The sequence below is a fragment of the Mirounga angustirostris genome, unplaced genomic scaffold, assembly GCF_029215605.1.
Source record: "Mirounga angustirostris isolate CCGP_5_RB_7025 unplaced genomic scaffold, mMirAng1.0.hap1 SCAF_12, whole genome shotgun sequence".
In the NCBI taxonomy this organism is placed as follows: domain Eukaryota; kingdom Metazoa; phylum Chordata; class Mammalia; order Carnivora; family Phocidae; genus Mirounga; species Mirounga angustirostris.
The window spans coordinates 90340401-90365906 of NW_026991720.1; the positions used below are offsets into that span (position 1 = coordinate 90340401).

Below are 25506 nucleotides of genomic sequence, written 5' to 3' on the forward strand. Positions count from 1 at the left end.
GCTTAACGACTGAGCCACCGAGGCGCTCCATGTTTTACATTTATATTAGTATCTCTTTGCGTAAGACTATAAAGATGCGAACGGAAGGTATTTTTTTTAAACACCCCAGACTGTGGGAAATACTTAAAACCTGCACTCAGTTTTGGAACATCGTATATTGGTTTCCTCTCCCTGCAATGTAAGTTGGCTGCCTATGCTTCTATACATTTTTGTTTTCTGCATTTCGCTAGTCATACTTTTAAGAGTTCTTTTATTTATTCATTTTTTAAAACCTTCAACAACTTCAAGACAATGCCCCTCATTAGGGATGTACTACTTTATGCTGCTTACTTTGCTCATTTCTGGATCCCTGCCAAAGGCAGCAAAGAGCTTGATGATGAATGTGGAAATGAAAGGGGCCAGGAGGTGTAGGCTAATTCAGGATGTGTGTAACATGTGGACAATTCTTAATGCTGGGAGATATACAGAAGCAATGAAAGGGTCTAAATCCAATACAAGATGTGGGGCAGAGAGGTAGTGGCTATAGTAAGGCACCGCCAAATACAACCTAGAGTGTCAAAGTGTCCTTTGATACCGCTGCTAACAGGAAATCACTAGAAAATTAGACATTAAAGTAGAAAACCAAAAGTGCTGATTTTTTTTTTTAACTTTAAGAAGTAATGTGGATTTGAAGAGAGGTAAAAGAATATGGTTTATCAAAGAGATACATTATGAAATCAAAGTGAGACATGAAGAATTAGAGATAATGCCAGATAAATATATTTAACAATGTGACCTCTATTATCTTATAAAAAAGAAATAAAACATGCACATACATACTCATGCAAGAAAAAAAGATTTAAAGAAATAAGTCAAAATATTAAAAATCTGGAAATTGTGAGCTATAATTTTTTGTTTTGCTTTTCTTCATATATTTTTCTTTTTTTTTCCCCCTCCAAGTTTATGTGTATAATCAGGAAGAAAACTATTTTAAAATGCTGCACTTATAAATTAATTCAGGTCAAACTTAGAAATAAATACACTTGCCAGGTTGATTCTGCTTAACACGGTAGGCGGCTCTCATATACAAAAGAAATAAAAGGTATGGGTTCTTTTTCCCCCAAGCCCTCATACCTTACTCCTCTCCACACAAACTTCCCATCCTGGCTGCCTTCTCACGTCCCCCTCCAGCAAGGCTTCTCAGCAGCCACACGTGACATTTTGGGCTGGACAAGTCTTTGCTGTCAGGCTAGCCAGTGCATGGTAGGGTTTCAGCATCAACTGCCCTCTTGCCCCCAGATGCAAGTGGTGGTCCCCCAGCTGCAACAACTAAGAATGCCTCCAGACACTGACAAACGTCCCCCAGGTGGCAAAACGGCCTCCAGTGGAGAACCGCTGATCTAAACCTCCCTTCATCCTAACCCACGGTTAGATTTCCCCAAATGTCTTCAACTCCAATTTCCTCCCTGAATGACTAACAAAACTCCTATTCTCTAAAATCAAATACTTATTGGTCCCAAAGCTCTTTTCAACATACCTCCCTCACTCTAGATAGCTGCATGTTCTTGACTGTTCCTTCAGATCTCTACTCAAATGTTACTTTTTCAAAAAAAAGGTACAAACATCCAGTTACACAATAAATAATACAATAAATACGTCCCCGGGATGTAAGGTACAACATGGTAACATAGTTACTAATGCTATACTGCATATTTAAAAGTTATTGAAAGAGTTAATCTTAAATGCTCTCATCACAAGAAAAAAAAATTAACTGTGTGGTGATAGATGTTAACTAGACTGTGATCATTTTGCAAAATAAACAGGTATCAAATCATTGTGTTGTTAATATAGTTAAGTCGGTATCTCAGTATTTTTTTAAACTGAAAAAAAAAGAAGTCATAGTCATGATCATTCTCTAAAATAGCACTGTTACTCTTTATCACTTTGCTTTATTTTTCTTCATAGCACCCCTTACTATTCAAAAAATACATTTTTGCTTTCTATTTGTTCTCTTTCCTCCTCTGGAATGCTAGTACCATAAAGACTTGGATTTTGTCTGTTTTGCTTACTGATTCCTGGATCCAAATCAGTGTAAAGAACATGGTAGGCACTCAAAACCTGTTAGCTGACTCAATGAATGATTCTATACATTTATAGATGATTCCTTTATATCTGCCCTGATTCCTTTCTATCTGCCCTGATCTTAATGGCAGAGAGGACTGGCTTCTTCCTGCTCCTCAGTAAAATTCCTTACTCATTAAACTGCCACTCTCCTTACTTCCCATCCCTTTGAACTAATTCTATGAACTAGAATGATCCTCTCCAGTACATTAACACTGTAGGGGTTTAAATCCAATCTAGACCCCTTTATCTATCATATAAATGATGTTCACCTTCTTGAATTATTTCACTTCCATAAGAAACATACAAAAGATTTTTTTCCCCAAAGATTTTATTTATTTATTTGACAGAGAGAGACAGCGAGAGAGGGAACACAAACAGAGGGAGTGGGAGAAGGAGAAGCAGGCTTTCCACGGAGCAGGGAGCCCAATGCAGGGCTCAATCCCAGGACCCTGGGATCATGACCTGAGCCGAAGGCAGACGCTTAACTGACTGAGCCACCCAGGCACCCCACAAAAGATCTTCTAAGACTTTTCTCCTCAATCAACCCAATCTTCATTTGCCAAATTAGCACTTCTATTTGATGTGTAAAGTCTTATATTCAACATGTTTGAAACAGAACTGTCTTTCTCAATACCAATCACCTCCTCCCATTTCCCTGCAATTCCCAGGCATCCATGGGGTCTACATTTAAGAGCGCTCTTGACCTCCTTCTGTATCCAATCCCGCTTTTCTTCAAAGTTTTCTTGCATATTTTTCCTTCCTCCTGCTTCCCACTGCCACCACCCAAAGCTGTTATTTTATTGTCCTCTGCCTAGATTATTAAACAGCCTTCTTCCTTCATCACTCACACCCATTATTCACGTTGGTGTCAAAATTAAAAGAATCTGGCTGACATACAGGACTTTAGAATTTAACAAAAAGATAAGGGTAGTATTTGGACATACAAAATGGTAACTGGCAAGGCAGGTCTATCAGAGAACGAATCAGAGAGGCAAAGTAATCAAAGAACAGTAGGCATGGCATGTACTATCAATTTCAGAGGTAAGACTAGAGATGGCAGGAACTAGAACCCAAGCTAGAAAATCTGGGGGGAAAGGTTAACACCAAAGGATCTAACCAACAAGCAGTAAGGAACTAGGCAAACTAATAAGAAGCACCAATGAACTGCTGACAGTAAGAATGGAGTCTGATGGTGAAATTACCTTCTTGTGAGCTAAGAATACATTAAGTATCTCCTGTGTAGCAGCAGAACTGGCATCTGCAGGTGAGGATGTGGGGAGTCAGAAAGTTACTGATATAGACTCCTTTTATAGCCATCACTTTGTTTTGTTTTGTTTTGTTTTAAAGATTTTATTTATTTATTTGAGAGCCAGAGACAGAGCTAGCCAGTGAGAACACTGAGAGGGGAGAAGAGGGAGAAGCAGGCTCCCCACTGAGCAGGGAGCCCGATGCGGGGCTCGATCCCAGGACCCTGGGATCATGACCTGAGCCGAAGGCAGATGCTTAACCGACTGAGCCACCCAGGCGCCCCTATAGCCATCACTTTATTAAGTGACTAGCTGACTGATAAACCTGGGTAAGATAAATATAATAAAAGAAAGCTAACATTACAAAACTTTGCCAACATTTTTAAAATCATGGTTGATACACTGTCCTAAACTAACAAAAAGGTCTGAAAAGACCAAACTGAAATAAATACTAGGACAAATTAAAATAAAAGCAAATTCAGGTATATGTTAAAGAAGCTCTTGGGGTGCCTTGAGTGGCTCAGTTGGTTAAGCTGCTGACTCTATTTCTGCTCACGTCATGATCTTAGGGTCCTGGGATCCAGCCCTGTGTTGGGCTCCGCGCTGAGCATGGCGCCTCTTGAGATACTCTCTCTCTCTCCCTCTGCCCCTCCCCCGCTCATGCTCACTCTTGCTCTAAATTAATCTTAAAAAAAAAACAACAAAGAAGCTCTTAGATTGATAAAACAATAAATTAAGAAAAACTATTTCATGTTTTATTTTAAAAATTTGGTTTTACAATGATATAGTTACTATAATTACACAGAATCAGTTTTAAAAAGTTCTAAGGCTGAACGGGATCTCTAGATTTAAAAAATCATTTTTCTAGCTTTACCTTGTTCCTCCACCATCAATTGTAAGAATTCGGATTCCTCTTCCTTTCACTGGATCCACATAGCCAATTAAGGCCAAAATTTCCCTAACTGCAGCCTGAAGAGTTTCATCCTTAATTTGTCTCAATCTTAGTAAACACGGGATAATTTTCTCCTGTATTGAGAGAAAAAATATTTTACTGCTTTTGTCAAATCAAGAATGAAAATGTATGATTATTTTTAACCAACCTATGTAGATCATCACATATAATCACAGTGCCAGTGTTTATTACTTTCTCAATATCTTAAATGACATTACTTTTTAACACAGTAATGTCGATTAATATTTAAATTATATTTCTTCTAATATCTAGGTTAAAAATTAACCTCAGTCCAAATATTTTCTTTAAAAGATTCAATGCTTAATAATTAGAAAAAGTATAATTCGCTTAACACAAATTTACAAAGTATTAATTGTTAACACAAAAGGTTAACATTATAAACTGTATAAGCTATTTTCTCCAAATCCTAAAGATCAAACTTCTTCATAGTAATTACTGGAAATTAAACTTATCAAAAGAAAAACAAACCATCTTGTGCACATGGGATATAAGGGTAGCTCATAGTGAAATATAAACAAATGTCAATAAATATAATTAAGGTAGAAGGCAAAAGCTGACCATTACAACAAATAATTCAGATTCAAATTCATTACATTTAAATGGTTAGTTTATTTATTTTTTTAAAGATTTTGTTTATCTGACAGAGAGAGACACAGCGAGAGAGGGAACACAAGCAGGGAGAGTGGGAGAGGGAGAAGCAGGCTTCCCGCTGAGCAGGGAGCCCAATGTGGGGCTCGATCCCAGGACCTGGGACCATGACCCGAGCCGAAGGCAGACGCTTAACGACTGAGCCACCCAGGCGCCCCTTAAATAGTCTAAACAAAACTAGGACTCCAAGACTCTAAGTGTTTACTTCATATTGCCGACCAGAGGCAAGAGCTTAAATCCCAGGGTTCTATACTGAGTTTACCAGAGATTCTCTAGGTTCTGTACACATAAACCTCTTATCCGGTTGGAACCCCAGGTTTAAGGGAATAGGTGACTAGCAGCTATACTTGTGCTATGTAACTTCAGTAAATTAAAAAAAAAAAAATCCCAATGTATCACTCATTTGTTTCTTTTTTATGATAAATAAAATCTGAAAAAATATTGTTCTAAATTCCTTTTCAGTTGGGTGGAGCTTGGGAATGTAAATTTCCATTTCTGGTTAGAACAGTCTCTTTCCAAGAACACAAGAGGGCTGGTGAAGCAATGAGGACAGGAGGAGCTAAGAATCTGGAGAGGAGATAATTGCTAAGAAGTGAGCTCAGGGGCACCTGGGTGGCTCAGTCAGTGAAGCGTCTGCCTTTGGCTCAGGTCATGATCCCAGGGTGCTGGAATCGAGTCCCACGTCGGGCTCCCTGCTCAGGGAGGAGCCTGCTTCTCCCTCTCCCCTCTGCTCATGCTCTCTCTCTCAAATAAATAAATAAAATCTTTTTTTAAAAAAAGAAGTGATCTCATAAACTACAGCCTTTCTTCCCTGAGGTATTTACTTATTTGGGGAAGAAACTGAAGACTGAATAACTGGGACTGGTTCAGACAGAGGGCTATAAACGGAGGACCGAGAAACCAGCTGAGTTAAAAGGTAACTCAAAGAGTAGGAAAATACATTTACAAAAAACACAGTTATTGTATATTACTATTATACGTAATATATACATGTAATATACACCATATATATAAAAACTTTTATCCATAATATATAAAGAAATTCTCCAAATCAGTAAGAAAAAGCTGGTCAACCCAAAGGAAAAATGAGTAAGACCTGGAACAGGCACTTCACAAAGGAAGTATACAAATGGCCAATAAACACTGGAAAAGGTGCTAAACTTCACAGTTATCAGAGAAATGCAAACTAAAGCCACAATTTAGTATCACTAACCATCCAACACAATGGCTAAAATAAAAAAGATAAAGTGTTGGGGAGAAAGTAGAACCCACCAGAAGGTTGACACAATTTTGGCGAAAAGTATAAATTGGTATAAACACTTTGCAAAACCATTTGGCAGTATCTACTTAAGATGAAAATAGGTATACTTCATGACCAGGACCACTACTCTTGGGTATACACTCCCAAACAAATAAAGACCTGTGTTTTCCAAAAGATACGTCCTGGAAGCACTATTCCTAAATACTCCCAGACTGGAAACTATCCAAATGTCCATCAGTAAAATGGATACAGCGTCCCATATTCATACCACAGGATACACGACAATGAGAATGTTTCATAACCATACCCCACATTGAAGGTTCTCACAAATAATGTCAAGTGAAAAAAACAGATATGAAAGAGCACAAGTTGTTCCATTCCATTTGTAGAATGTGCAGAAAAAGGCATGACTAATCTAGACTGCTAAAAATCAGGAAAACTGGTCTAATCTCTTTGGAGACAGTGATTGGAAGGGGGCATAAAGGGGTGAGGATTATACAGATGTTTTCAATTTTTGAAAATTCATGGAGCTGTGTGCTTACATTTACTTTTCTGCCCATGATATTTTTATAAAAAGTTAAAATCACAAAATGAACTTGGGGACCCTACCAAAGTTGAGATGAATTCACCATTCAAAAAAAAGAGGGGGGGGGAGGAAAAAAATTATAGAAACACAATTTATGAAAAACTAGGAATTCATAATGATAGCTTAAAAAAATGCCAAAAAATTCATGTCACCAATGAGGCAGCTTTTAAAGCATCTCTTTACTTTGAAAATTGGTGACTAAGTAAAAGGAAACTAAACATTTTTCTTGCTTATCCTGTGAAACTGGTCTTTGAGTAACCAAATAGCTTTAGCTGGTAAAGAAAAGCTCTACTTTTACAGAAGAATGTCAATTACAATGCAGAAGGTGTGGCAGAATTAGAAATTTATCATTCTGCAACCCTAATGAAATGACTAGTTCTGGTAACAATTAGGTTAATGGCTGATGGGATTATGGTTCTAACCTAAATGTCCAATAGAAGATCAAACTGTCATCTCCCTAATCCAGTGGTCAACCTTGGTTTTTCAACCAATTATGCGTGTTCTGATATGATGGAAGATGAGGCACGTGGCATCATATACAATGTGCTCTAACAAAAACTGTTTAACTCAACCAAGTCTTTATATTTATATTCCAGTGTTCGGCAAATACAAAGGAAGAAGGAATACATCAAATAACACCAATGAGGAGGAAGCAACGTAAATCCACAAAGTGAGCCATTCTACAAGATAACCAGCCTGGTTATCTCTCTTCAATTAGCTTTTGTGGATAAGGAGGAACAGGGCTGTAAGTGACTTAGGGGAAATAACCAGATGATATATAAATATGGTCTAGACTGGGACCTTCATTTGGACCCAATTAGTTACACAAAGAACATTTTCAACTTGGGTATAGGATGAGATGACAATTTACTGATACAGAGAGGTGTACATTACAAACTGAAAAAACAAAAAACAGACTAAAAAGCAGTACATATTGAATGACTTTATTCTGGTATATTATATATATGCATAGAACATTTTCTAGAGAAATACCACGGTAGACATTACTAATGTTCACCAATATCCAATTTGCTTCTCCTTCCAGGCACAAGAAGACAGTACTTCTCAGGCCAACGCAATTGCACAGGATAAGTAAGTCGTAACTAGAAGAAACCTGTGGCACTTGCTGCTGAAAACTCTTACCCTACTAAGAGTGATCACGGAGGCGTCGAACGCAAACATACGAGAACAAGATCAAAGTAGCCACCACACAGAGGTTCACTGTCCTGGAGAGTCACCCAAACCCCCAGGCGATTTTGCACAAGGGACAAATAAGCTCCTGTTGTGTTAAGCCACTGAGGTTTTGGTATTGTTTATTAACTCGGCTTAATCTGATTAATACAAATAGACACTAATACATTTACAGTGGTAATCTCTGGAGGCAGAAATATGTTATTCTTACTTTCTCATTTTTTTAATTTTTAAAAAATTTTTTACAAAGTTTATGCTGCCCTTTTTTTAATAATAAAAGGTTACTTCTTTATTTAACAAATAGTGAAAGGAGACTACCTTCACCAACAATGAAAAAAATCATCAAAGGCAATTTCCTAGATGTGGCTGCCATAAATGTAGCACATCAAATACATATATATACACAGGAGGAAACAAGTCTATCAAAGATAATTCATTCTGATTTGGCCACCATAAATATGATTCACAAAAACGTGAAATTCATACAAATGTTTTAAAACAAACAATTCTAGCATTTTTCAGAAGCTCAATTCTTTCGAATAATGAAAACTTCACTGGGAAAGTTCACATGAGAGTGTGCATGTTAACAAGTCTTAATTTATCAAGTTCATTCTTTTTGAGATGCTTATTTAGGGAAATGATAAGAACTTTTTAAAGACTATCCAGATTTTCAATCATACTTGATCGGAATACACATTCCTACAACACATTACTCCTTGGTATTGAAGGGTCCTTAGACGTGATCAGTAAGCAAAATAAAAGTGCCCTTAAAGTTTCTACTAGCATGACTATTCATAATAGACTAAGACTGGAAAGTACCAAACAATTCATCAGTAGTACCATAAATAAATAAATTGTAATACATTCACACCATGCAATATGAAAGCAACAAGAATGAATGTTCTATAACTACTCACAACAATGTAAATGATTACTACCAACATGATGAATGAAAAAACCCCATCACAGTAGTTTGTACAAAAAAAACCCCAAAACTAATCTATCTAAACTAATTTGAGGAGATTGTGACTGAAGGGGGCACAAGGGAGGTTTCTGAAGTGCTGGTAAATTGTTTTCTTCATCTGGGTGCTAGTTACTTGAATGCGTTTAGAGTGTGAAAAATTCATTGAACTTGATTCCACTAACTGCAAGTTGTATTATATTTCAATAAAACATTTTTTTAAAGTATGCAATTCTATTTTAGATCGCTGCTTTCAGTATATCCCTGAAATGTTAAATAGACTTAAAAGCATATCTACCTTTGGAAAATTTGTCTTTTAGGTAAGAGATTAAATATCTATGAAAGATAATTCCCAATTTTATGAACATGAAATTCTAAAGTTTAGCTTTATAATGTATGAGTCAAACAATTATACAACAGACAATCATACAAAGAAGGCAACCTTAAAGACATAACTCTTCAGCAAGATGGCTGTCAAAAAATGGAATAAATATGAACTAAGTTAACTTAAAATTTTCTGAATGGCAAGTTAAAAACAAGCATTAACAGATCTCTAATCAAATGTTAACATAATCTGTTCATTATATATTTGTAATTTGTTGATAAATATTACAAATAATCTTAGCAGTGCAGATGGAAAGAGACGCAACCATATCATTCATGTTTTATAGTATTTCTCTGGAAAGAGTCTATTTAAATGGGTCTAAATTACCTTCACTACTTTATATTTGAAAAAACTGAGACCAAGAAAAGCTAATCATTTTATTAATATAATTATCAATCCAATTATCATTAAGATCATTAAAATGTTGACTTGCAAATACAAAAAGATCATGAAATAAAAATTAGCAATGGTTTTACTTATGAATTACACCTCCTGTCTTAAAAGTAGTTATATAGTATAAACACATTTAAGAAAAATTTGGCAACTATTTAGCAATTCAATGAACACACTGAGATTTATCTTCTATTTTAAAACGTTTAATCTCAAAGTATAGATAGCAGTATCAATAGCATAATTTATCATCACAGAATAAAAGAGTATTTAGCATAATATATATAACAGAATAAGTGGGGCAATTACTGACTCTATGACACATCATGTGTATGATAAAAACCATAAAAATATTTAAATAAAAAAATGAAAGGTATTGCCTTCTCCATTTTAAAAAATGTATTAGTATTTTTATTCCAAGACAAAACCAGATTAAATAAATTAGAATTACCTTGACAGCCACTCCTTTTCCTTCAGGAAATTCTAGAAGATGAAAAGTCAATTCTTCAACCCTGTTAATGCAGAGCTTTGGGTCAGCTGTTCTTCTCAATGCCTGAACTAATGCCCGAGTTCTGTTATCAATACTCACTCTTGCAATAATCTACAAAGACATATTAAAATGTATATGATTAGAATGTGAAACTTCTCTAGTAATACCAACACGTGATTAAGTTTCTTAGGTCCCATAGGGAAATGAAATTTATGCATTTGACCAAAATTAAAATGTCAAGCGACACTGATAAGACTTGCCTTTTCTCGCTGAAGAGATAACTGCTTCTTCTCCTCTGTACTTTTGTCTTTGCTGACGGGTTGCTCAGCTTTAATAGCCTCTTCCTGTTCTTCTGGCTGACTCTTTGAATCATACTTTAATTTGGGGACAAGTCCACCAATATAACCACCTACTAAAGCTTGGACACCTTCGGTGGGACGAGAAAGAAAGTTAGCAATACTTTGTTTAGTAGAAAGTGGAAGAGCCTCAGGTGTCCCACTGGCACTTGCAGGCTTGTCCACAGAATATAAAGAAGATTCTGAATCTAGCTTATCAGTCAGGACGCCAGGATCTGGAGAGCTCAATTTCTCTTCTTCAATCTTTTTATCTTCAAGTTTGTCCTGGAAATGTTTATTTTCCTTTTTTTGAGACATTCTTTCCTCCCGTTTGAAGTATGAATTAATATGCTTTGATAAAAAGTAGAATGACTCTCCAAATCTTGTGGTTATACTACTTGTGTAACGAAAAAGGCTTTGTTTACCTATATCTTCATCTTTATCTAGAATATGACTTTCTGAAAAAGAACCCTTTTCTACTGATTTGTCACTGTATTTTTTCAGAGATTTGATGGCTTGTTTAATGCCTGTCTGTTTTAACCAGCCACTATCTGATACTTTTCTTAATATTCGAGAACTTGGCTTAAATTGAGCTAAACGTGAGATCATTTCATTCTGAGTGCCAAAAACAGCCTTTGAAACAGAGTTCAAAGTACTTTTAATACGGGACATACGAATGCTCACTTTTGTAAGTCCCTTCGGAGTAGAAGTGCTAAGTTTCAAAATTCCAATATGTAAACCATGGTGGCTCGGAAAGTAACAGTGCTTGCTGCAAGAATGGGCTTCACTTTTGGTCAATTTACATCTTATTTTGCTTGTATGAAAACCTCTTTGTAGACTGACGTGGCTTATCCTCCAGTAATGTTTAGGTGAGCATAAGAAATGCAGTTGCTTGCTTCTCTGCTTCCCACAAAGACTTCTTGCATTACTAAGGAGGTAAATATAATATATATCTATAGTCAAATTAATAGACATAACTTAAAAATCATTTATTTTCTATATGTTATGATTTTCACTTCATTCCTGAATGCTTCATTTAAGAAATGCCATAATTCATGGTCTTACCTGAAATCGCAAGAAAAAAAAAACATTAGGATTCAAGGTAAAATTGAAACTGGGTATATGATAAAATACATTTCTACTTGAACTAAGCAACTTGTCTCAAAAGAAGACAGAATAACGTATTTCCATTAGGGATAATGTAGATTTGACTTTTAAGCTCACAGAAAACAATTCATTTTTCAGTACAGAATTCAGTGAAAAAAGAAAGTGAGTAGTAGGATGTTTCTAAGAACAAATTTAGAGAAGCTACCAAATACATAAATTTTCCTACAACACATAACTAAATATGCAATTTAGATACTATGTTGTTTTTCTTCCTTGCCAAAGTTTTGATTAGTTTATGTGACACTAGACTTTAACAGGCCAGTTTATGGAGAATTAGATGAAGAAATACAAACAGTAAAATTATGAAAACACCCTTCACCACATCAAAGAAAAATACCAACTAAAACATATTTTGTTCTTTCAATAGGTAAAAATGTATATGGTTGATAATATCCAGTATTAATAATGGGCTGGAGAAATGGGACACATAGGGCTATTTGACAGTAAGTAATACTAAATACTAAATACTATCTATCTACTATCTATCACAATTTTTTTTTTTTTAAGATTTTATTTATTTATCTGATGGAGAGAGACACAGCGAGAGAGGGAACACAAGCAGGGGGAGTGGGAGAGGGAGAAGCAGGCTTCCCGCCGAGCAGGGAGCCCGATGCGGGGCTCGATCCCAGGACCCTGGGATCATGACCTGAGCCGAAGGCAGACGCTTAACGACTGAGCCACCCAGGCACTCCTATCTATCACAATTTTAAATGCACATATTTTTTGATCAGCAATTCCACTATTAAAACTCTATTAAGAATCCTACAGAAATACTTGTATAAGAGTGCAAAAGTATATATACACATTCCCTAATGCACTGCTTGGAATAATAAAGCAATGAAAAACAACTCTAAAGGTCTTCTAGCAAGGGATGGCTCAATAAATTATGGCACATACATACAGCAGAATGGGTTACCATATAATATTCTGTAGCAGTTAAAGGAAACTAGATCTGCATATCCTTTATAAGTACTATAGTGAAAAAGGCCAGCTGCAATACTACATGCACGATACACATGTGGAGATACAAAGAGGTAAACAGGTAGATGTTAGGTAACGAAAGACAGCAAAACCTATACATGAAGTTTAAATGCGTGGCTGTCCACATATGGCGCGTGCACACACACATGCACACGCACACACAAACACACAGATTCTGAAAGGGTAAGCACTAGTTTGTTTATTCTTGTGAACCAAGGAGGGAATCAAAAGAGAATAAGGAGAGGTGCTTTTTCTTTTTCCTTTTGTACTGTATTTTTTACAATGAGCAGGTATTACTTTTATAATTAGAAAAAGCAAACAAAAAAGAAGAAAAAGCAAATGGTTTAAAACATTTTAACAGACGGTGTCATGCGAATGGGGAGAGTGGATATCCAGGTAAGTCCAAAAAATAAAAAGACACTAAAAAGTGGACAAAGTTAAAAAGGAATTCAAGTGGAAAGTTGAGAAAAGGAGAGAATTTTAGATAGTGGGGGAAAAAAATAAACACAAAGACAAAAATGCATTTAAGTAAGCACACACAGTATGACCAAAAATTGCAAGCAGTCTAGTTTCACGTCAAGACCTCGAGAGAGTAATGAGAATAATGAGGGAGAAGTAGAAGATGATATTGCAAAGATGGTTTTGGGCCAGATTATGAAGGCTCTTACAAATCTTGCCAAGGAGATCGGAGATCAGACTGTCAATGGAGTTATTTTAAGCAAAGGAATGACACTAGAAAGAGGAGTCCAGCAAATCTCTGACAGAATGAAACAGGACAGGACTGAGAAAGATAGAAACCCAGAACCCACCATGACTGTTCAGATTATAGTCTGAACTAAAATCTTTCTAAATCGCATGTGAACGTATTATTTTAAAATACCCAATTTTACAGAGAGGCAAAGAGAAAAGAAACCAACCTATCTGCCTTCCCAGCTTTTCTGAATTCCTCAGACTTATGGTCAATGAATAAGCTGAATTAACATAAAAGCCCCATAATCCCCAACACAGAAGTATTTGATAAAATACAATTAAAGTACTTGTGGAATAAAAAGCTATGCTCAAAACCAAGAATGGACTCCCACAACTCAAGAACAAAAAACCCAAATAACCCAATTAAAAAAATGGGCAAAGAACTTGGACAGACATTTCTCCAAAGAGGATAAACAAATGGCCAACAAGCATATGAAAAGATGCTCAACATCACTGATCCTCAGAGAAATGCAAATCAAAACCAAATGAGATATCACTTCAGACTCATTAGGATGACAATTTTAGGTAGAGGTAAATTTTATAATACTTGTTTTTATTACAATAAAAAAAACCACCCCAATAGTGGTAAATCCATAGTTGAGAAATCATAAGCCTGGATCTTCTTCAGTCACATTGCCTTGAATGGTGCACAAACCCTAAGCAAATGAAAACTAGTCAGAGCTGGTGAACCCCAAGGGGGTTCAGTAGAATCAACTAAAAGTACCATGAAAGGGGGTGCCTGGGTGGCTCAGTCCATTGAGTTTCTGACTCTTGGTTTCAGCTCAGGTCTTGATTTCAGAGTGTGAGATCCGCACTGAGCTGGGAGTCTACTTGAGATTCTCTCTCCCCCACTCTCTGCCCCTCCCCCGCTCTCAAGCATGTGTGCTCAAGCTTGCTCTCTCTCTTACAAATAAATAAATCTTTAAACAACAGCAACAAAAAACTACCATGAAAAGATACTTCCAAAACTCAGGGCAAACGGGCTATTTTACTTGACATGACCAAGAGAAGAACAGAGTTGACATTTTACTGGCGACCTGAATTAAGTTAAGAAAATCTGGGGAAAAAGCATTCAAGACAAAGGAAAAAGCAACCAAGAACAAGGGTAGAGCCTTGACTGACATCCAGAGTTAGAAGAAGTCTTCCCAGAAAACAAAACAACACAGGTGAAAAGATATCCTGAAAAAATCAGGGTCATGGAAACCAATACAACAGCAAGTTCTTAAAAGAAGTGCATAATGAACAAAGTAAAATATATACTGGAGACAGTAATGTGCTCTGTCTACTCAAGACTAGAAGAACAACCAGGAAGTTGAAGGTAAGTAAAAAACAGGGAAAATGGTGGAAAAACGGGCCCAATAGTCAAGCAGAAGACAAAGCTATACAAGCCTAGACTACGGTAATGGGTCTGCATTGTTTCTTTCCAATGACATAATTCTCATGACCAATTATGAATACACCTAACAACAAGGCACTGAAATACAGTATATAAAGCAAAAAAAAAAAAAAAGGAACAATTACAGGAAGACTAGACAATTTCATGATCATAATATTTAATACACCTCTTAGAAACTACAATTATCAAGCAAAAATTAATAAACATAGAAAACTATCAAAATCAACACGCTTAATTTAACTGCTCCCAAATCACACCAGTAAATGCACATGAATAGTTTTGTGAGTAAATTCCGCTGGAACAAAAGTTAGACTGCAAAATGATAAACAGAAGAATGTACAGTGGTAGGTGCCATCATCTACTGAGAAAAGAGCAGAGAAGACTAGGGTACCTATTTATAGGGTAGTATAAATACAGTGGAGGAATAAATACAATAGGGAGGTTTAGACCAACCTCTAGGGAATGCAACTGCGTTTTAACTTGAGGAAATAAGGGAATTCCTAGGTGGAGGCTCAGCTGAGGATAGAAAGAATGAATCTACACAGGACTTCCCTTAGTTATTGCAATAATGCAGGCATAAAGTGACAAGGGTTTGAATTAAGGTAATGCTACTGTACTGGAGAAAGCATTATTTTGAGCCACACTTTGAAAGTGGGGAAAGAGCAAAACACGGGACTTGGTAACAGGGAAGAATGGGGTAAGGAGAAGTAGTCAAAACAACTCAAATTTTTATTCAGAGACACACAGAGAATACTATTTGTGAATATGAGATGACTGGGAAGGGGACCAATTTAATATGAAAGAAAAATCTCTTGGATGAAGTAACATGGGACATTTAAATGGAGATGTACTATAGGAACACAGGCTGTGGTTTATGTCTGGAGTTACCAGCACAATGACAACTAAAAACCTAAGACTGGTTTTACACACACATGCGCACGCGCGCACACACACACACACACACGAAGGTTTATAGTAATAATTCCTAAGAATTTGGGGATCACAGCTCCTCTTCCTTGAAAAATGGTTATTTGCATATATATACTATATTTTCCTAACATTTCAGGACTCATGGACCTACGGAAGTATTCCCTGGATTTGAAATTTTAAAACTCTGGTTTCTTTAGAAAGAAGAACAAGGGTAGAGCCTTGACTGACATCCAGAGTTAGAAGTCTTCCCAGAAAACAAAACAACACAGGTGAAAAGATATCCTGAAAAAATCAGGGTCATGGAAACCAATACAACAGCAAGTTCTTAAAAGAACTGGATTATGAATAAAGGAAAATATATAACATAGGAGGGGCACCTGGGTGGCTCAGTCGTTAAGCGTCTGCCTTCGGCTCGGGTCATGATCCCAGGGTCCTGGGATCGAGCCCCGCATCTGGCTCCCTGCTCAGCGGGAAGCCTGCTTCTCCCTCTCCCACTTCCCCTGCTTGTGTTCCCTCTCTCGCTGTGTCTCTCTCTGTCAAATAAATAAAATCTTTAAAAATATATATATATATATATATATAACATGGGAGAGAAAGATTATAACTAAGACATGACATGACAGAAAGGTGTCCAAGGCTAAGAGTTCTAACTGACCTTTTCACAAATATGTGTTCCACAAGTGAGGCAATATGTACCCTTCAGCACAATTCCTTTGTGATTACTGAGCAAAAGAACAACTCAGTACAAGCTGTATTTTTATCAACTTTGCAAGTGATGCAAATAATTACATCAACTAGTCAACTGATCTTTTCCCTCAACTTCACTATAAAGACACTCTCTCAAGATTTTAATATAGATCTAAGAAATAGAAAAGCAATATCAACATTGAGAAAAAGTTTAATAATAGAAATTATGAAATAAGAACATGTTCTTATAATGAAAGTACAAGTAAATCGCGCAATTTAACAAGATAACTGCAATGGATTTGGAAACAACTGCCTCATAAGAGGCATCAATTCTCGGCTCACAGTTTAATACATTTTTTTTTTAACTCTGGGATTTAAAAATTCTATTTCACTGTTTTAACAGCATTTCCTCAGCACAATGAAGCATACTTTTGTCAGTCTAAAATCTCAGCAACCAGGAGTATATGCAAGAACCAGATGCAACTGTTACTGGAAGTAAAAACACCATTTTAAAGAAGATAGTCCCTTATGGACACTTCTACGTTTCCCCTAGAAGTCACCACTTTTTTTTAAGTTATCATTGTATTAGGCGTAGAAACCAGGTTCCTCCCAGCGTGATGACAGAAATGACAATGACGGGGAACACTGCAACACAATGATTCACACAGCTTCATCTTTGAAAAAGCACACACCTGAACCTGCTGAAGCACCAGCAGTGGAGGGAGGGAGGCACTTAAATGCGGGTGGGGTTAAAAAGAAGCCGCTGGTAACTAAAACATCACGCAGCAGAATGACCCGGTGCACTGAGAGTGGAGGACGATATAGAATAGGGAAACCGTTTTGACAGTCACCACGGAACTGCTGGAGAACCCTACAGTTCAGGGGCAGCCAAACACACTCGGGGTAACCGGGCTGGGAATAGTGGGGGTGGGACAGAAAGCGCGGGGCGGGACCAGGAAACCAAAACAGCTTGCGGGTCCAGGCTAGCAAAACCCGTGGGGGATGCGGGGGCGGCGGGGGCGGCGGGGGCGGCGGGGGCGGGCACCGCGCACCAATCAGCCCCGGGTCCGCGGCTCCTTCCGGTGCCCGGCTGCCTCTTGGAACCTTGGTCCCGGGACCTCCTCGAAGCCGGGCGTCTCCCCGCTCTCTTACCCTGCAAGTGCCCCCCGAGGGCAGTTAAGAAGGGCCAGACAAGTGCCCGGGGAGACCAGGAGCCTGCCCTCTTCTCTAACCTATCGTCCCGCCTCTGTCCCCCCGCCGCCACTCACCGGGATGCAGGCCGCAACTACTTGGGCGGCAGCGGCGACGCGCCTCTGTCCCGCACTGACGTCCACACACTGGCCGACCCGCATCAGCTGAGCTTCCAACACAAACAGAAGAGCAGCGGCCGGGGCGCCACCCCCATAGCTCCGTCCCGCCCCAGCGGAAGTGACGCACGCGCGGGCCGCGTCTACCCGCCAGGCCGGGAGGAGCCCCTCCGCTCGGCTCCGGCCTGGGCCAACCTGTCAATCGCCGCTCCTTTTCCCAGACATGCGCAATAGAGCCTGAGTGAGCGACGGGCGGGAGACGTGCGTGCGTGCACGCGCCTGCTTGCGCCGGGAGGCGCGGCTGGGTTGGTGGGGGCCGTTGTTTCACTCCGTGTGCTTGTCAACCGGCCTCCATCCTCACGTCCCTGAGGGCGGTGTCTGCGCGCTGTCCAATCTGCGGAGCTGGGGGCTGCGTTCCCGTCGGCCGAGAGGGTGGCGGGCGGCCTGGGCCGGGGCTTCTACCCCTCTGCTTAGCCTTCTGCTGTCGCCATTCCTGGGCATGGCCACCGCGGCTAAGTATCACTGGAAAGCCCTTCCACATGTATTATCGTATTGGAAGTTAGCTTGTGACATTACCATGTACCTCCCACAAAAGGCCCCACACTTCACACTTACATTTTTCGAATTCTGACATTGTATGCATACCAGATGAGCAATCTATAGCCTCACAGCAGATAGGGCCCATGGGCTGTTTTTGTACATCTGTGAGCTAAGAATGCCTTTACATTCTTCAGTGGTTAAAAAAATTAAAAAGTTCCTTGCTCAGCGAGGAGTCTGCCTCTCCTTCTGACCCTCCCCCCTCATGCTCTCTCTCTCTCATTCTCTCTCTCTCAAATAAATAAATAAAATCTTTAAAAAAAAAATTAAAAAGTATGCTTCGGAACACATGCAATAACATGAAATCCAAATTTCAATGTCCGTAAAAAAAAGTTTTATTAGAACACAACCATGCCCATTCCTCTATTCAAGCAACTTTCATGCTTACAGCAGTGAATGTGAGTAGTTATAACAGCTTCCTTTATTCTCTTGAACTGACCTTGCAATTAAATCATGGTCAGGAAACAGAAAAGTAGCCTGTACTAGACTGCAACCTCAAAATGTTACCAAGACTTAGACTCTTTTCCCTTAAAACTCACCAGCCTTTATTTTATTTTTTTTTTAAGATTATTTATTTATTTATTTGACAGCACAAGTAGGCAGAGTGGTAGACAGAGGGAGAAGGAGAAGCAGGCTCCCCGCTGAGCAGGGAGCCCGATATGGTACTCGATCCCAGCATCCTGGGATCATGACCTGAGCCGAAGGCAGACGCTTAACGACTGAGCCACCCAGGCGCCCAAAACTCACCAGCCTTTAGCACCCTGTAAGATTATTGTAAAATCTTTAGGGGAATTGCATGAACTGTCAAACATAGTGGATATTAGATGGATATCTCTCCCTCCCAATCTCTCTCTCTCTCTCTATATATATATATAATTTTTTTTTTTTTAATTATGGCAAGGAAGCCATCTTGTTATCTTACTAGGCTCTTGGGGCACAGATGGCTGGATTTTGTACATCACAATGCCTGAAGCACATGATTCAGACATGTTATTTTTTATACGGTAGTTAAAAGATGTATGCAACAAATTAAACTTTAGAGGTGTTTGGAGATAACTTTAGTTCTGGAGTGATGCTTCTCCCCATTGTTAAAAAAAAATTATTCTTCCACTTATTAAAACTGTAAGAAAGACCTTATTGCTGTAGGTGTCAAGACTATTGCAGTAGGGAAGAGAGATTGGGCTCAACTATGACAGCTGGAGATGCACAGCAGATGAGCAGAGTGAGAGGGGTCAGTGGATAGAAAATTACTAAGAGGGGACATCAAGCGTGGGAGTGATTCTTGCTTAACCGATTTCACAGGATTCTTGCTGAGGACAGGCCCGTGAGGTCATATATCAAAGGTGGGGGATGAGGAATTTGATCAGATATCAAGGGTGGTCAGATAGAAAGGGTGGGAGATTCTCTCCAAACTGACTTAGCAGGATTCTTACTAAAACTGGACTTGGCAGGCCAAAGACAGGGTCCAGGCAGGAAGACTACCTGAGAGGAGGATTCACAGATGCCTAAAGTTTGATCAAACAGAAAGTCTTTGTCACCATCTATTCTCCCCTTGTTTTCCTTTATTCCCTAATTTAGTCAGGCTTCATCAAATATCTAGATTTTTTTCCCATGTCAGAAATTTTCAAATAATTCTCAAGTCCTTCTCCTTCTTTGCCCTTCCCTTCCCTCCCTGTCTACCCCCATACACCTTTAACAGTTGTGAAGTCTGATGATTCCTACTGCCAAATCTCTCTCATCTTCCCACTGGCTCTGCATTGTCATTTCCACTGTATTAATTTAGGCTTTCATCCTTGAGACACAATCTTATCCAAACTGGTTTTCCAGGCTGTAACTGACCTCTAACCCAGAGCCATTCTTTTCTGTGCAGCCAAAGTAATCTTTCTAAAGTACAAATCCAATCATGTGTTGTCCCTGATTAAAAAGTTTTTGCCGTCACTTCATCTGCATAGAATAAAATGCATAGCCTCCATAGCAGGTTCCAACCCCGCCAACCTTCCAGCCTTAACTTCACCACAGGCTGCTCTTTACCCTTTTTTTCTATTAACTAATAAGTTCTGGCTCATAATACCTGTTAAAGAACATCTAGTCTCTTTATTGTTCAAACAAACTTAATGCTGTAGCCAAAATAAATGTAGACATCTTGCTGTGAGGTATTTCTACAAATCACTTCAGGGAGGGATATGCCAGGAAATAATTCTAGAAGAATAGTTACTGTGGTAGGCAGAATAATGGCCTCTTAAAAAATGCTCACAACCTTCAACCGGTTAATATATTACGTTCCCCAACCATAATATAGTTCTCCAAATACCTTGTGCCTTTTTGTATTTCAGTGACTTTGTTTATGCCTCCTTCAAAACCAGAAAAGCCTACAAAACCTAAACATACTATTACCATACATCCAGCAATCCCACTCCTTGGTATTTATCCAAAGGAGTTAAAAAATTATGTCCACACAAAAACCTACACACAGAGGTTTATAGCAGTTTTATCCATTATTGTCAAAACTTAGAAACAGCCAAGATGTCCTTCAGTAGGTGAATGAACAAATAACTGTGATACATCCAAACAATGGAATATTAGTCAGTGATAAAAAGAAGTGAGCTTCAAGCCATGGCAAGATGTAGAGGAAGTTTAAATGCTTATTACTAAGTGAAAGAAGCCAATCTGAAAAGGCTACATACCAACCATATGATCCCAACCATATGACATTCTGGAAAAGGCAAAACTATGGAGGCAGTAAAAAGACCAATGATTGCTAAAGGTTAGGAATTGGGGGAAAGGGAGATGAATAGGCAGAACCCAGAGTATTTTTAGAGCAGTGAACATACTCTATTATGATACTATGATGATGACTACATGTTACTATACATTAGTCCAAACCCATAGAATGTACAACACCAACAGTGAACCCTAAACTATGGACTTGGGGTTATTACAATGTGTCAATGTAGATTCATTGATTGTAACAAATGTACCACTCTGGCGGATGTCCATAATAGGGAAGGCCATGCATATACACGGGCCCAAGGTATATGGGAAATCTGTGTATCCTCCTGTCAATTTTTCTGTGAACCTAAAATTTTCTAAAAAAATTAAGTCTTTTTTTTTTAAATGTTTTATTTATTTATTCATTAGAGTCAAAGAGAGAGAGAGAAGCAGAGGGAGAAGCAGGCTCCCCGCCTAGCAGGGAGCCCGATGTGGGACTCGATCCCAGGACCCTGGGATCACGACCTGAGCCGAAGGCAGACGCTCAACCATCTGAGCCACCCAGGCGCCCCCAAAAATTAAGTCTTTAAAAATTTAAAAAGAAAAAACCAGAAAAGGCTTATCTTACTACTTCATAGAGTAAATCATTTCTTCCATTTGTGCTTGCTTCTAGTGCCCTGGCTGCACAGTATTGTAATTCATTCATTTATATGCCTTTGAGTTTCCTGTAGGCAGGAAATATAACAAACATATTTATATTTGTAAATCCTCCAGATCTAGCATAGATACCTAGCAAATAGTAGACCCTGTAAAATTCTGTATTATTGAATTAATTTTTAATTTTATTCAGATTACTAGTTAAAAAATTTTAAAAATTGGTGATTTTTTTTTAAGATTTTATTAATCTTAATTAAGAGACAGAGAGAGAGAGAGAGAGAGGCAGAGGGAGAAGCAGGCTCCCAAGGAGCAGGGAGCCCGATGCGGGACTCGATCCCAGGGCCCTGGGATCATGACCTGAGCCGAAGGCAGACGCTTAACCATCTGAGCCACCCAGGCGCCCATAAACTGGTGATTCTTTTGATGTCGGAAAAAGTTTTAGGAGAAAAAAGAATTTCAATTACTTTTTAAAAAATGTTTATTTAAAAATTTTTGAATTTCAATTACTTTCAAACAAAATAAATTCAGTAATGTGCAAAATAGGAGATTATCTTGTGTTTTTAATAGGAGACTAATAATATTTAATAGCCTTCAGGAAAACATCATACTTGGAATAATACGAAATACAATAATTGTTCAAACCCATTTTCTTTTGCTGCTAGATAAAATAGACATCTGCTTTGCTCCTGTATCATTGACTGACTGTTTTCGTTCAATTTACAAGATTGACTGATTGTCTATCTTAGATCTTTCTCTTCTGTAAACCCATAGTCAACCCTTTTTTTCTATTAACTAGTAAGGTCTGGCTCATAATACTTGTTCAAAGAACGTTTAGTCTCTTTATTGTTCAAACAAAATTTAATGCCATAGCCAAAATAAATTTAGACATATTGCTGTGAAGTATTTCTCCAGATCACCTCAGTAAGGGATATGCCAGGAAATAATTCTAGAAGAAGAGTTACTTTGGTAGGCAGAAAGAATAATGGCCTCTTAAAAAAATGCTCATGCCCTTAACCTGTGAATAAATTATGTTACATGGCAAAAGGGACTTTGCGGAAGTAATTAAGATACAGATTTTAAGAAAAGGAAATTATCCTGGATGGTCCAGGTGGGTCCAATCTAATCACATGTTCCCCTAAAAGTGGAGAACTTTCTCAGGTTGGAAGCAGTAGAGATTTGGCAGAAGAAAAGTCGGAGAGATTCATGGGTGCTGGAGTGACAGGAAGAAGTGGGGACAATTTAACAAGGAATACAGATGGCCTTAAGGAGCTAAGAGATGTTCTTGGCTGGCAGCCAACGAGGAAATGGGGACCTCAGCCCTATAGCTGCAAGGAACTGAATTATGCCAAAAGCTAAATTACCTTTAAAAAAAAAAAGATTTTATTTGTTTGAGAGAGAGAATGAGCGAGAGGGAGGGGAGGAGCAAAGGGGGAGGGACAGGGACAAGCAGACTCCCTGCTGAGCGCAGAGCCCCATGGGGGCGATCCCAGGACCCCAAGACCATGACCTGAGCTGAAACCAAGAGTCAGACACTCAATCGCTCAATCGACTGAACCACCCAGGTGCCCTGTAAAAGCTAAATTACCTTTAAAAGCATGTTCTCCCCCAGAGCCACCAGATACAAGCTGACATCCTGGTTTTCACCATATGAGACCTGGAGCAGAGGAAACAGCCAACCCTACCTGGACTTCTGACCTACAAATTGTGACATAATAAATTTGAATTGTTTTAAGTCACTAAATGTGTGGTATTTTGCTTCAGCAATAATAGGAAATTAATACAATTGCCTTTATATCGTTTGAGGACAGGAAAGCAAGGACTTTATCTGTTTTAATCCTTAGCATCTAGGCCTGGCATTTAGTAGGTACTCAGTAATATTTGATGTGTGCATCTCGAATGAATCAGAGTCATTGCTTCAACAGTTATTTACTGAGTCTCTACTATGCCTGGTGCCAAGCTGTTTGCTAAAAAATTGAAAAACCTTCACAGAACTCATGGAGTAAGTTTAGGTAATTATACTACTAATGTGGAAAGAGCTCTAATAGAGATATGCACTTGGTATTATAAAAGCTCAGAGCAGAGATACTCAGCCCAGCCTGTGGGGTTAGGAAAGACTCACTTGGGGAGAAGACTTCCGAGCTGAGTCTTAAAAGATGAAGTCGTTAGCAGGGCAGATGGTAGTAGTGGAGGTGGTAAAGTTGTGGAGACAAGGAAGAGAGTTTACAGAGAGAGTAGACATCGTGGTCAAAGGTGATGAAATGAGAATCAACACAGTCATTGAGCGCTTGCCAGAATTCATGAAAGGAACTACCTACCACCAGTTCCTTGTTGTTAGTCCTGGAAATGGGATGTAAGCATTAGGTGAGCGCTGAGACCGAGCTTGGCCTTGATTTTCTAGGTAATCGGAATCACTGTCAGATTCTAGGCAAAAGAATAATATGATCAATTTAAGTTTTGGGTTCGTGTGTGTGTGTGTGTGTGTGTGTTTTGAGGAGGGGTAGGGGGAGATAGGGAGAGAGAGAATCTCAAGCAGACTCCCAGGCTCCATCTCATGGAGGAGGTCACAACCCTGAGATCACCACCTGAGCCAAAATCAAGAGTTGGATTCTCAACTGACTGAGCCACCCATTTAAGTTTTAGGTAGATTCCTTTTGGCAGGGGCGCCTGGGTGGCTCAGTCGGTTAAGCGACTGCCTTCGGCTCGGGTCATGATCCTGGAGTCCCGGGATCGAGTCCCGCATCGGGCTCCCTGTTCGGCGGGGAGTCTGCTTCTCCCTCTGACCCTCCTCCCTCTCATGCTCGCTCTCTCTCATTCTCTCTCTCTCAAATAAAAAAATAAATAAAATCTTAAAAAAAAAAAAAGATTCCTTTTGGCATCATGAGAAGGCAAGATGTGAAGATGAGCAGTCCTGTTATCTTGTGTCATTTTCCTATTTAATCTATTAATAAAATCATCCATTCTTCACCCCACCATCCCAAATTGCCTTAAAGAATTTGCCTATCTATATATGCAGTCCAGACCTCTTTATCAAGCTTGAACCAGTTTATCCCACCTTCTGCTGGGACATCCTCAGAGTAGCTAAACCAGCTATATGAGGTAATTTTCTGAGTGAAGAAAGAATAGTATTATTCAGAGACAAGTTGTGTCACAGGTTTTAGCATGAGAGTAATAACACAAAATTAAAATCTTAAGGACACACAAAATTACATTTTTTAAGATTTATTTATTTATTTTAGAGAGAGAGAAAGAGAGCACGAGTGGGAGAGGCAGAGGGAAAGGGAGAGAGAATCTCAAGCAGACTCTCCACTGAGCGCAGAGCCGGACAAGGGACTTGATCTGATGACCTGAGCTGAAATCAAGAGTCGGATGCTTAATCCACTGAGTCACCCACACGTCCCCATAATTATATATTTTAACTTGCTTTTGAACATAAGTTACATTTTACCTTTTATCTAATACTTCTGTAGATTATTCCTTGTCTTAATAGTTATTTGTAGGATAATGGGCTTTACTGCCAATGTTTTGTAGCAAAGTATCAGTATTTGTGTTGTGTAACTTCACAATTAATACAGTATTGGAGCGCTAGTCTTACCACTGAGTGGTTGTGAAACTTTGGGTAAATAACTTGTGCAAGCCTCCCTTTTCTCATCGGTAAAAGTTCTTGGAATTGCATCTAAAGGCATTATGATCTGTGGCCAGGGGCTTAGGTACTTTGATCAAACAGCATGGTCGCCTCAGACTCCTCAACAGTGCGC

The 25506-nt window shown here is 38.7% G+C and overlaps 1 protein-coding gene across 3 annotated transcripts in view; it reads right to left on the bottom strand.

Annotated features, from left to right (window-relative positions):
• The window catches only part of PNPLA8 (patatin like phospholipase domain containing 8), a 42459-nt gene extending 24570 nt beyond the window's left edge, over positions 1-17889 (bottom strand). For 2 of the 3 annotated variants that reach the window (XM_045864913.3, XM_045864915.3), the window contains exons 1-4: positions 17750-17888; positions 10496-11635; positions 10197-10346; positions 4225-4376 (exon numbers count right to left, since the gene is read on the bottom strand). In XM_045864913.3, coding sequence (XP_045720869.1) covers positions 4225-4376; positions 10197-10346; positions 10496-11545 — 1352 coding nt within the window. In that variant the 5' untranslated portion in view covers positions 11546-11635; positions 17750-17888. Of the gene's footprint in view, positions 1-4224; positions 4377-10196; positions 10347-10495; positions 11636-17749 lie in introns of all 3 variants that reach the window. The other variant, XM_045864914.3, reaches the window with a different exon arrangement.
• Between the last annotated feature and the right edge of the window lie 7617 nt (positions 17890-25506).